This window comes from Orycteropus afer, unplaced genomic scaffold (genome assembly GCF_000298275.1).
Source record: "Orycteropus afer afer isolate SDZICR_OR568_19922 unplaced genomic scaffold, OryAfe1.0 scaffold00025, whole genome shotgun sequence".
In the NCBI taxonomy this organism is placed as follows: Eukaryota; Metazoa; Chordata; class Mammalia; order Tubulidentata; family Orycteropodidae; genus Orycteropus; species Orycteropus afer.
The window spans coordinates 6,718,646-6,730,952 of NW_006921612.1; the positions used below are offsets into that span (position 1 = coordinate 6,718,646).

At 35.7% G+C, this 12,307-nt stretch overlaps 1 protein-coding gene across 1 annotated transcript in view; it reads right to left on the reverse strand.

The window, feature by feature from the left end:
• Positions 1 to 12,307, reverse strand: part of TAF1B (TATA-box binding protein associated factor, RNA polymerase I subunit B) — a 119,016-nt gene that overhangs the window by 28,406 nt on the left and 78,303 nt on the right. The window contains exons 9-12 of the mRNA XM_007935106.2: positions 11,063 to 11,210; positions 4,652 to 4,829; positions 3,979 to 4,025; positions 1,062 to 1,152 (exon numbers count right to left, since the gene is read on the reverse strand). Of these exons, the coding sequence (XP_007933297.1) occupies positions 1,062 to 1,152; positions 3,979 to 4,025; positions 4,652 to 4,829; positions 11,063 to 11,210 (464 nt within the window). The remainder of the gene's footprint in view (positions 1 to 1,061; positions 1,153 to 3,978; positions 4,026 to 4,651; positions 4,830 to 11,062; positions 11,211 to 12,307) is intronic.

A 12,307-nucleotide genomic window follows, 5' to 3' on the forward strand; every position in this document is an offset into this window, starting at 1 on the left:
GGGTATGAACCGCCAGCCTTCTGGTGAACAGTCAAGTGCCTTAGGCACTATGCTACCAGAGCTCCTCTCTTAAATTTAGAAGAAAAATAATATAGTTCTACCTCTCAAACTTAAAAACAAATTCTTAACTAGAAGAGTATATAAGTGTGGTATTATTATCCCTGTTTTACTGAGGAGGAAACTGAAGCTCAACTAATTATTATTTTAACTAATTTAATTTAAAGAACCTTGATTTTTCTCAAATAAAAACATCTGATCAAATTAGTACTATTTAAAATTTACATAAAAATAGAGATGTTAACCTTTTCTTCAAAGTCTCATAAAGACTCAAAGTTCTAAGAATAGAAAGCAGAGAGCAATAGTATGTACTTTATACTATATAAGATGGTGTCTCTGAAAAATTTATGAACAAATTAAATTTCAATGTACTGACGCTAAGAGGTTAAGTAACTCAAGCAAGTTCACACAGCTAGTTTGTATTGCAATCAGGCTTCAAACCCAACAATAGCTGTCTCTAAATATGCTCACTCTTTCTGCTCTACCACAACTGACCTATATCAGAATGACAGTTCAAAAAAAGTCAGTGAGAGTAACTGAATTAAATACACTATCTGCTTTCTTTTGTTTTGATTTTCATGAGGATCCTTATTTTGGGGGAACATTCTAATTACATGTCATAGGCTGGCATTTATAACTCTGCAATACTGGGAAGCACAGACAGGAAAAGACCAACTTTGAAAAAGAGGAAGAGGGAAGAGTATTGGAAATGTAGGTGAGACTCATGCAAATTATACAAAGGTAATTACTAAATATAATGTGGTACTCCAGATTGGATTCTGGAACAGAAAGACATTAATGAACACACTGGTAAAGTCCAAATAAAATGTGGAGTTTAGTTAATAGTAATTTTTTTTAAAGTTAATTAAAATGTATGGTCAGTATTTCAAGGAAAAGAGTCACGATGCTCGTAAGTCTATACTGACAAAACTTCAGCTTTCAAACGTAAAGGAACAGACTCGAAAATAAAGTAGATGAATTTAAAACTATAAGAGAAAACATACTTGGCCCTGGATTCTTCCCATTTTTGTTTTTTCTCATCAATAGTTTTCTTCATAACTTGGTACCACTTTCTGAAATCAAACCATGGCTTATCTGAAAGAAACGAAATCCATGAATATTAACTAAATAAATTACATTATCAAAATATACATTATTCAAAAAAATATATTATTCATTTGGATGTTTATTCACTGACATAGCTAAACATGTATGTAATAGCCCTTGGAAATTATGGGTGGAGTAATTGTCTCCATACTCTGACATGATTCCCCCAACCAAACTATCACTCCCTTCTGTTACCTACATTATGACCCTATTTAGATTACAGTGGAATAATCTTTTTATATGTCTGTTTCCTCTAGACTTGATTTTAACATCCTAGAGAAAAGAAGACACATTTTGCCACAGTCACATCTTCTCCTCCCAAACCCAGCACCTAGCACAGTGCTTGGCATATGCTGTGTTCCAATATATCTGATAAATACATAAACTAAGGACAAATGATTCATAAATATGTGCAATAGGACTATAGTAGCTAACTCCAGACCTCCAGTTTCATTAACTCTTTCCCTGTTCCTCACAATCCTATTCTAAAGAATCTGGAGATAAGTAAAAAAAAAAAAAGTAGATTGCACTGACAGTTGGAATGAGTATGTGTTCAAGATGTAGAAGTCAGAGAGGAAAGGGAATTGAATGACATCAAGGATAATAATTTTTTTCTTACTTTTTAATTTAATCCATATGGGGAGATAGGAAGAATAGGGAGGGAAAAAGGGAAATGAAAAAGTAAAGCAGAGAAAAGCATTACAGAGTGAGGGAGTCAGAAGAAAGGAAGACTGATAGGAGAAAGATGGATTAATGAAAGGCTGAATTTTTTACATACTCTCTAACGAGGATAGTATCTTTCAATGGCCAATATAATCACCAGTTAATCTAACATGGCTTTGTATGCCACACAGAAAAGAAAACTACCCCGAGAACTATAAGGACAGAGGAAAACTGTAAGTGACTAAGGTCTGTAACCTGAGTAAGTTACAACTTCTTTAAACCGTAATTTCCTCATCAATAATGTGGAGGTGGAAGGGGAAAGTAGATAGCAGGAGCAGGAGAGAAAATGGGGACAAAATCTTTGCCCTGCTGCCAGCATAGATCTATTCTGAGGATCACAGAGAGTATGTCACAATACTATGTTTATTCCAAATGTCTACACAGCTATGACCTTTTAGTATTAGAAATGGCATCAGTAGTTCAACCTTTCACTTGATATAGGAGCCATCATAGAGCAATGTACAGAAAGAACTATTTTATTTTGCATATATTCTGGGGAAAAAACACACACAAACTGGTTACTATAATTAATCTAAGCTCCTAAAACCAGTGAAAATAAATCCTAGTTAGAACAATTAAGAAATTGAATTTAAGAATTCACATATTTACAAAACTCTATTGAATTGCTCTTTGACTCGTCACTAGGTTAGACACTAAAGACATGTATTTTAAAAATAATGTTTTATTATGTTTTTGGTGAAAGTTTACAAGCAAAATGGTTCCCATTGAACAATTTCTATATATACTGTTTAGTGGCATTGGTTACATTTTTCACAATGTGTCAGCATTCTCATTCTTTCTATTCTAATTGTTCTGTTTCTAATAATCTAGCCTCCCTACCCCACCCTTACCTTCTCATCTTTGCTTTAGGGTAAATAGTGATCATTTGATCTTATATAGATGATTATTCAAAAGAGTACAGTGGGTGATATTGCTTATTTTATGAGCCTATCTATTACTTGGCTGAAAGGTCACTTTTTAGAGTGGCTTCAGTTCTAAGTTTAAAGGATATATCATGGTGACAGTCTCAGGGATTCCTCTAGTCTCTACCAGTCCAGTAAGTCTTTTTTCTTTTTTTTTTTTTAAAGGAGTTTCAGTTTTGTTCTACATATTTCTCATTCTATCCAGGATCATCTACTGTGTCCCTGGTCAGAACAGTCAATAGTGGTAGCTAGCACCACCTAGTTCTTCTGGTCTCAGGATAGATGAGGCTAAAGACATATTTTAAAAAGTAACACAGGGTCCCTCTAGAAGCTCACACTCTGTCTGTCTCTAACATCTATAAATCCTTACTATGTGACAGATATTCTTCTAAATATTTTATAAATATTAACAACTTAGTAGAGATAAAAGGAGCTCTGGTAGCACAGTGGCTAAGGCACTTAACTGCTAACCAGAAGGCTGGCGGTTCAAACCTCGGAAGGAAGATGGGGCAATCTACTTCCGTAGTGATACTGCCTAGGAAACCCAAGGAGGGGTCGCTATGAGTCGGGTCCGACTCGACAGCACATAACAACAACAACGACAACAGTAGAGATAGATATAGTTAGGCTACTAGTTAAAATTCAATATGTTAAACATATTGAAGTTTGGACAGAAGCAATTGTGGCAAGAGTGACTAGTTCTGATTTGGGAAAAGATGACGTAGGCAGTGAGTGTGAAGAGTGGGTAGGCAAGTGTATTTATGTTGTGTTTTCAAGGAGGAATTTGCCAGGCACTGAAGGAGGCAATTTAGGGGATAAGAAGAAAAGAGCATTTCAGGTAGAGGGACCAGCATGAACAAAGGTTTAAGGCATTAGAAGAGATGGTAGAGTCACAAAAACTGCCAGTAAATACATGGTCTAGTATGGAGAATGAGTAGAAGCTGGAAATATATATTAAAAAAAATAAAAATAGAAAAAACAGGCTGGTCTTTACCATATAAACAGAAGGAAGTCACTGAAGATTTTTTTAGTAGTCTACATCATCATATGAAAATACAATCCTTACACAAGGTAAGTATGTATGTATATTTTTCTAAGTTTTTTTTCTCCTTCATTTACTGTATCTTTTAATCCATCATTTACTTTAAATTTGGTAAAAATTAAGTACCTTCTCTGTTCTCTTCATTATGTTTTTCAGCAAGATTAGATAAAGACCTAAAGATAACAATAAACAAGTTAGTTTACTTAGAAATCTCTTATTTGGAAATTTAAATTTTGAATTCTTCTGAAAGAAAGGTATAGGACAGTACCTGAAACTAATACTAAATTTTAATGAAGTAGCAATCACTGAAACAGGGAAGAAGACACTATGAATATTGTCATTCTTTGTTGGCATTTGGGAGGGAAACATATAATCTTATACTTTTAGAAATAAAATAATCAATGAGAGACACATAGTGCTAAGAGCCTAAGGCATACAGATAAAGTGCTAAATGATTCTTTAGGACTTATGTATGTATTTTAAAACTCAGGAGTCACTGAAGCAATGAGAAACATGACCTAAAAAACAGGAATAAAACAGTACAAACAACTTACTAAGGCAGAGTGAATTTCTGACAATTAGATGAGTCAAAATATAAGTAATTGTTACTACCAGCTAATATTCTATAACAACTGACAGTTTCCACTGTCTACTGAGCTAAATATGGATACCTTAACATCTAACAATTACGAAAAAGCAATACAATTCTTTTTTTAAAATTATTTTTTTTACCTTAGCTTTTTAAAAATAAGATTAGTACAATAGTGTTACTTTTCATAAAATTAAGGCATGAACTTACCATTCTAAATTGTCATCCAATAAAAAGAGAAGTTTCAATACAACTATAATGATAGCTACAGCTTGTATATCATATTTAACAGTTTTTGCCATTTTAGCTATAGGATCAAATGTCAGAAAATCCACTTCCCCCATTCCAGTTATTTTTACCACTTGGCAGGTTAAACTGTTCATTTCATCTGTTGAAGAGCAAAAACAGTAAAATGTGAATTAGATTCTTTAGTTAACAAGAGCATACTAATGTGTATACCTATAAGATAAATTTTACCTTAAAACATGACACTAAGCTAGAACTTGCAGACACATATTTTGTGAAAAAGTAAAACAAAAATGATATCCATATAGAAAAACCAATATTAGTAGAATCTTGACAAGGTATACCTTTTCCTATTTGACTTCCTAACACACCTACTATTTATATGACACATCTTGGTACATAATTAATATACAGCCACTCTTAAGTTTTTCTATTGTTTTAAACAAGTCTCTTATCTGTGTTTCTACAGCAACTGGTGTAGGCTAACTCCCCCGAAGACCAAGAGTTCCTCTAGGGAATGTGGACGTGATGCTGGCACCATAGCTAGCATGCTGGAGTCCCTCCATGTGTACTTAACTAAATGTACTGCTTTCCTAAGGAAATTATAAGCTCTGCATGGCCTGTATCTATTACTTAAGGCTGACTAACATGACACTTGAAACCAGAAAGTCTAGGTCTATATTTAGAGTTCATAATCATTAACTTTATGACTGGACATCAGAGTGACTTAAACTCAGTTTCTCATTTATAAAATGGGTTATGGTAAGAATAAACTGAGACTAAAGTGTTGTTGTTGTTATGTGCCGTCAAGTCGGACCTGACTCATAGCAACCCCTCCTTGGGTTTCCGAGAAAGTATCACTACGGAAGTAGATTGACCAACCTTCCTTCCGAGGAGTGGCTGGTGGATTTGAACTGCCAGCCTTCTGATTAGCAGTCAAATGTCTTAGGCATAATTTGAAACCTCTACATTACTACACAAATTAAGTACCTAAGATGTACCATGGGAGCTCTGGTAGCATAATGCCTAAGGTACTTGACTGCTAACCAGAAGGCTGGCGGTTCAAACCCACCAGCCACTCCTCGGAAGGAAGGCTGGGCAATCCTACTTCCGTAGTGATACTGCCTCGGAAACCCAAGGAGGGGTCGCTATGAGTCGGGGCCGACTCGACGGCAAATAACAACAACAACAAGATGTACCATAGCCTATTCCAATTAATTTCAAGTATAAATAACTATTACAATAAGAGCTTAATAAAGTTGTGTTGAATAGAAGTGACTCTCCTATATTTAATCAGTTACAATATCTTATCTATGCTATTCTCTGCATATGGTATAAAGTATGGTAGTTAAGAGAGTGAACTATGAAAACAAACTGCCTGGACTGGAATTCCTGTTCCATTGCTTACTTTACCTCTCTGTGCCTCAGTTTTTTCATCTGTGTGAAACAGAAACAACAATAGTACCTATCTGATAGTTATCGTTAAGAGTAAGTGAATTAATATACCTACTGCACTTACTTTAGTGCCTGGCATACTGTTGTTGGTTGCTGGATGCTGTCAAGTAGATTCTGACCCACAGTCAACCCCACATGACAGTAGAACTTCCCCATAGGTTTTCCTTCACTGTAATCTATACGGAAGCAGATCACCAGGTCTTTCTTCTGCAGAGCCACTGGGTGGGTCCAAACCACCAACCTTTTGGTTAGCAGCTGAGTACTTAATTGTTGCACTACCAGGGCTTCTTGTCTGGTATACAGTGGGCACTTAATAAGTGTTCAGCTTTTATGCTGACTCATCTCAAATCAATCCACTTCTCACTATCTCCAGTATTGTATTTAGTTCATCATCATAACCAAAAAACCAAACCCACTGCCATGGATACAATTCTGACTCACAGTGACCCTACAGGACAGAGTAGAACTGCTCCACAAGTCTCCAAGGTATAAATATTCATAGAATCAGACTGCCTTATCTTTCTCCCATGGAGTGGTTGGTGGGTTCAAAGTGCTTCTTAACATTATAACAGGTATCCCCGTCTCCCATCTTAACATGCTCTGATCCAATCATCTCACTCTCCTGCTCTCATTAACCTGTTCAACTTTCAGCTCCCAACCCATATAGATCTATAATTTCCCAAACAAGCCATGTTCTCTCTTTCGTCTGTCTTTGCACAGCTACCTTCACCTCTTTTCCTAGAAAGCCAATTTATCTTCCTGATTCTCACTGATCTTACAGAACTAAGTTATACCAATCTCTTCTAAGAACATTTATCTGATACCAGTAGCCTTCTTTGATTAGTTCTCTTCTGAATACTAAAGCAGCTATCCTAGCATTAATCCTACTATTGTATACAGTTAAGTGTTTATTTCTTTATCTTCTCCATCTTCCTCTTAAACTTGAGGGTATAGACTGTCTCATTTTATTAGTCTTACTATTTTCAGCTACCTGTACATAATTGGTGTTAACTACATGTTCGTGAGGAACTGTGGTAGCATAGGGCCTAAGGCACTTGACAGCTAACCAGAAGGCTGGAGGTTCAAACCCACCAGCCACTCCTCAGAAGGAAGATGGTACAATCTACTTCCGCAGTGATACTCCCTCGGAAACCCAAGGAGGGGTGGCTATGAGTTGGGTCCAACTCAACGGCACATAACAACAACAACAACATGTTTGTGAGGAAGAATAAATTAAATATAAAACTAATTTTGTATCTGAGTAAAACCTGTTAAGTAAAAAAATACGTACAGGGAAGACACATATTAACTTGAGTGAAGGAAAAGGTAATATACAATAAGGGGAAGGTAAGACAAAATGATAAAGGCTGTGGAAGACACAGGAACAGCCCAAGACTTAAAGGCAAAAAAGTGAGTACATATACAATCCTGCAATAACAGTAATAACAATAATCTATGAGTGGATACACAGATAGATGCTCAAGCTGAACAGAGGTGGGAAGGCGAATGGAAATATATATAGGTTTGACATAGGATATCTCTACCTATGTATTTTTATGTACTGCAAATATATCCATGAAGATAGTGAAGCACACAGGGGACAAAGTTATGAAAACCTTTTAGCCATGACCAAATACTTTAAGGAAATGAATAGCTGGGCATGGAGGCTCAGGACCATAGTCTTGGAGAACATTAAAGTCAATTAATACAACACAATCCATAAAAACAATATTCTACACCCTACTTTGGTGAGAAGCAAGTGGGGTCTTAAAGTCTGTGAGTGGCCATTTAAGTGCAGTTATTGGTCTCTACCCATTTGGAGCAAAGAAGAGAGAAGAAAATAAAAGATCAAGGAAACAATTAATCCAAAGGACTAATGGACCATATGAACCCCAGCCTCCATGACTCTGAAACCAGAAGAACTTAGATGGTGCCTAGCTACTAGAGCTGACTACTGTTACAGGGATCACCATAGGAGGTCCTGAATAAAGCAGGAGAAAAATGTGGAACATAACTCAATCATTAAAAAAAAAAAAAAAAAAGACCAGACTTACTGGTCTGATGAAGACTGGCAGAACCACCAATAGCGTGGTCCTTAGATACCCTTCAAGCCAGGAACTGAACTCCCCATGCCTCAACTTTCAGCTAAATTAAAGTTAGACAGCCCTATAAGGTAAACAATAATACTGGGAAGGTGACACTCATTAGAACAATCAACCATATGAGATCTACGGGGCAGCATTTGCCCAGGGATAAAGCTAAGGAGGAGGAAGGGATAAGAAAGAAGGACAAAGAGAAATGATAAACACAGAGAGGAAGTTGGAAGAATGTTGTTACATTGTAAGCATTGTAACTCAAAACAAAATTGTATGAATTCTTGAATGGAAAACAATTCGTTTATTGTTTATTTGTTCTATAAACTTTCACTTAAATCACAATTAAAAAAAGTTCACTGTTTAATAACATATAAGCAATTAGAATGTAATATAATAATGATTATGACAAAGATGGTATAATGTTTTGGGAAAATGCATATAGTTCAATAAGGCTTTAGTGTTGACTGAAGAGAGGTAGGGAGGGCCAAATCATGAAGATCTTTGTGTGATAGAAAGTTTGGATTTATTATCGCTAAAAAGATCATTTCAATTTACAGACATCGGAATTTACTCAAGGGCCTCATTCAGGGATAAAAAGATCAGAAGATATAAAAATTAAACTCAATTCAACAAGCATTTACTGAGTGCCTAATATGTATAAGATTGTGCTAACGATGGAGGAAAACAAAAAACAAACGAGTAATAGGACTCTCGCCTTCAAACACATATTCTTAAAATATGAAAAACAATTTTAAAATACATTCACTAAAATTTTATGTTACCTGTTTTGGATTCAAAAACCAAACCAAACTCACTGCCATTAAGTTGATTCCAACTCATAGCAACCCCCACTGGGTTTCCAAGGTAGTAAATCTTTACGGAAATAGACTGCCCCATCTTCCTTCCGCAGAGCAGCTGGTCGGTTCAAACCGTCAACCTTCTGGTTAGCAGTCAAATGCCTTAGGCATTATGCCACCAGAGCGCTTGTTTTGAGTTACAGATGCTATAAGGATGCTATAATACAAAACAATAATTCTGGAATCTTGATCAAGTAACTTCTGAAATCTCAATGAGACAAATTCTTTAGCTTAATAGATGATACACTTAAGGGGTTAAAATTATTTTTGTTCTTCTTATTAAAATATTTAAACATTATAGACTTAATATTTATGTATGTATGTATGTATGTTACTACATACTGTAACAAAAAACCAAATGCACTGCTGTCGAGTCGGTTCCAACTCAGTGACCTCTCCTTTGGTTTCCAAGGCAGTATCACTACGGGAGTAGATTGCCCAATCTTCCTTCCGAGGAATGGCTGTTGGGTTTGAACTGCCAGCCTTCTGGTTAGCAGTCACATGCTTTAGGCACTACACCACCAGAACAACCCTATGTTACTACACATTTTTGTTTATTTTTATAGTTAAGATTACCGTACACACAATTTTGTATATTGCTTTTTTTCATGGATCATAAATGCTTTCCTCTTCTATTTAAAAATACATTAAATTGATCAGAGGAACTAGATGGTGCCCAGCTACCAATGCCAACCCCTCAGAAAGGGATCAAAATTGGAGATCCTGGGTAGAGTGGGAGGAAAAATGTGGAACAAAGTTCAAAAGCACAAAAATGACCAGAATTACTGGGCAGATAGAGATTGGTAGACTCCCTGAGACTGTGACCCTGGGTTATCTTCAGGCCTGGAACTGGATTTACTTCTATGGATTAGCTCTCAGCCAAATGGTAGAAAGACCTATAAGCAGAACACCAACCCCAAGGAGATGGACCCACCTACCCTAGAAGATGCACCCCTTAGATCAATCACTCTTGAGAGATCAGAAGGGCAGTATTTGCATAAAAGGAAAGCAGGACAGATAGGAATCAAGAGATAAGGACACTGGGAAGGGGTAATCACAGGGAGGAGATGGGAGGAGAGCTTTTTATTGTTGGGATTGTAATCAGGGCCATGAAATCAAATGTGCATGAACTGTTGAGAGTAAAACAAATATGCTTTGTAAATGTGCACCCAAATCACAATAAATTTTTTTAAAAAAAACATCAAATCATATATTTTATATTACTTAAGCAACAGTATTATCATACCATGTTTATATTTTCTCTTAAGAATAAAAGTCCCGAATTTCTTACATTTCTAGTTTAGCAAGAAATTCAGGAATGAATTGCATCAGCAGATTCCATCTGAGTTACCTATGTCTTGGTATATTGTGAACTAAGGATAGTGAGGCTCTTTTTTACCTTCTGTGTTTCATCTTTAAAAGAGTTCACTGTGATCCTACCAACCTTTGAGCTCCATTTATTTTAGGGATTGGCAATAGCATGTTACCAAAAGCAACACCAGAGTTTAGCTTAAGGAATATTTTTATTAGAATTTATTATTTAAGAATCATGCTTCATACAAAAAAAAAAAGTTTTGGCTAGGTCTTTACACATATTGAGACATTCAATTATTTTATGTCATATTCTATTGTACGTGTGGTCTCCATGAGTCAGGGGTCGACTCGATGGCAGCTACAACAATAAACTTACTGTTTATTTGTAAAAAACAAATATATTATATGAAACATAAAGAGCTCTTATTTTTTACATCACTAAATTAGACCTCCGTAAGTGACCTTTGAACAGTATCCTCTTTCAACAATTATAAGTGGTTGTATTATTTTAAGGAAGGAGTCTGAAATTAAGTTGTAAGTTACTATACCCCCTTCTAGGTGGCTCTCATATTCTGTGATTTGAAGATTCTGTATTCCTCTCATTATAATCCAGTAGGTAAAAGCACTCCTCAACATATATACTGCACACGTACCAGGTAGATTGACTTCCATTAAATATTTCATACACAAGATGTTTGGATGTAGATAGCAGTTTTCAGTTATGCCTGGAAAACGAGGCAAATCTAAAAATGTGGCAACTTCAATACTTTTTTTGTAGATATCCTCATAGTCAGGCCAAGACTGAAATAAAAGAGAAAGAATCAAGATAGCAGGATTTGCAATATAAATTATTTTTAAAAATATTTTCCTGATTTTAGAAGTATTTAAATATTTAATAATATATATTTTGTATTCACTGAATAAAATTTGAATGTAGAACAAAAGTATGAGGGGGAAAAACACTCATAAATCCTTAACATCTCACCAGAATGGTTTTAAAAGTAATAATACTCTTATTAAATAAAAAAGCTACCAAAATTCAATACTTCTTGACAGTTATAGTAGAAGAATCTGAGGGAATGGGATTTAGCTTCTACCCAATTGGAAGTTACAATGTTGTCGTAACTGTACTGCTCTAATATACAACTTCCCTTCTTACCCCAAACCCCTCTCTAATCTTCAAATTCACAGATAACAAATTTAGATCATTGTTACACATAATGTTTATATGCTACTATGTGGGCAGTAACACCAGAGTTTACATTTTAAAATTAAAAATCCATAAATCAATTTCATAATAAAATCTTTCCACAGTATATAAGATTCTCTTACAGAATTCAGGACAATCTTTGAGCCAATATTAATAAATTCTGTTCAGCACTTTAAGGTTGCTCCTGTGTTACATGGGTTCAGAAAAACTAGTATTTCTGATACAGTAACCAAAAAAAAACCCAAACTCACTGCCATAAAGTCGATTCCAAGTCATAGCGACCCCCATTGGGTTTCCGAGGTAGTAAATCTTTATGGAAGTAGATTGCCCAGTCTTCCTTTCGCAGAGTGGCTGGTGATTTTAAACCGCCAACCTTCTTGTTGGCAACCAAATGGCACTGCGCCACCAGAGTTCCTCTGATATAGTAGTAGGACCTTGTTAAAATTGGGCCTGAACAAAATCATTTTGGAAAACTGGCAGTATGTACTAAAGTGGAGCACATGCACACTGTACAACAAAACAATTCTTCTATGAACCCAACAGAAATGTGTATGCATGTCTACCAAGAAATATACTGTTGTTGTTGTTGTTATGTACCGTCGAGTCAGACCCAACTCATAGCGACCCCTCCTTGGGTTTCCAAGGCAGTATCACTACAGAAGTAGATTGCCCCATCTTCCTTCCGAGG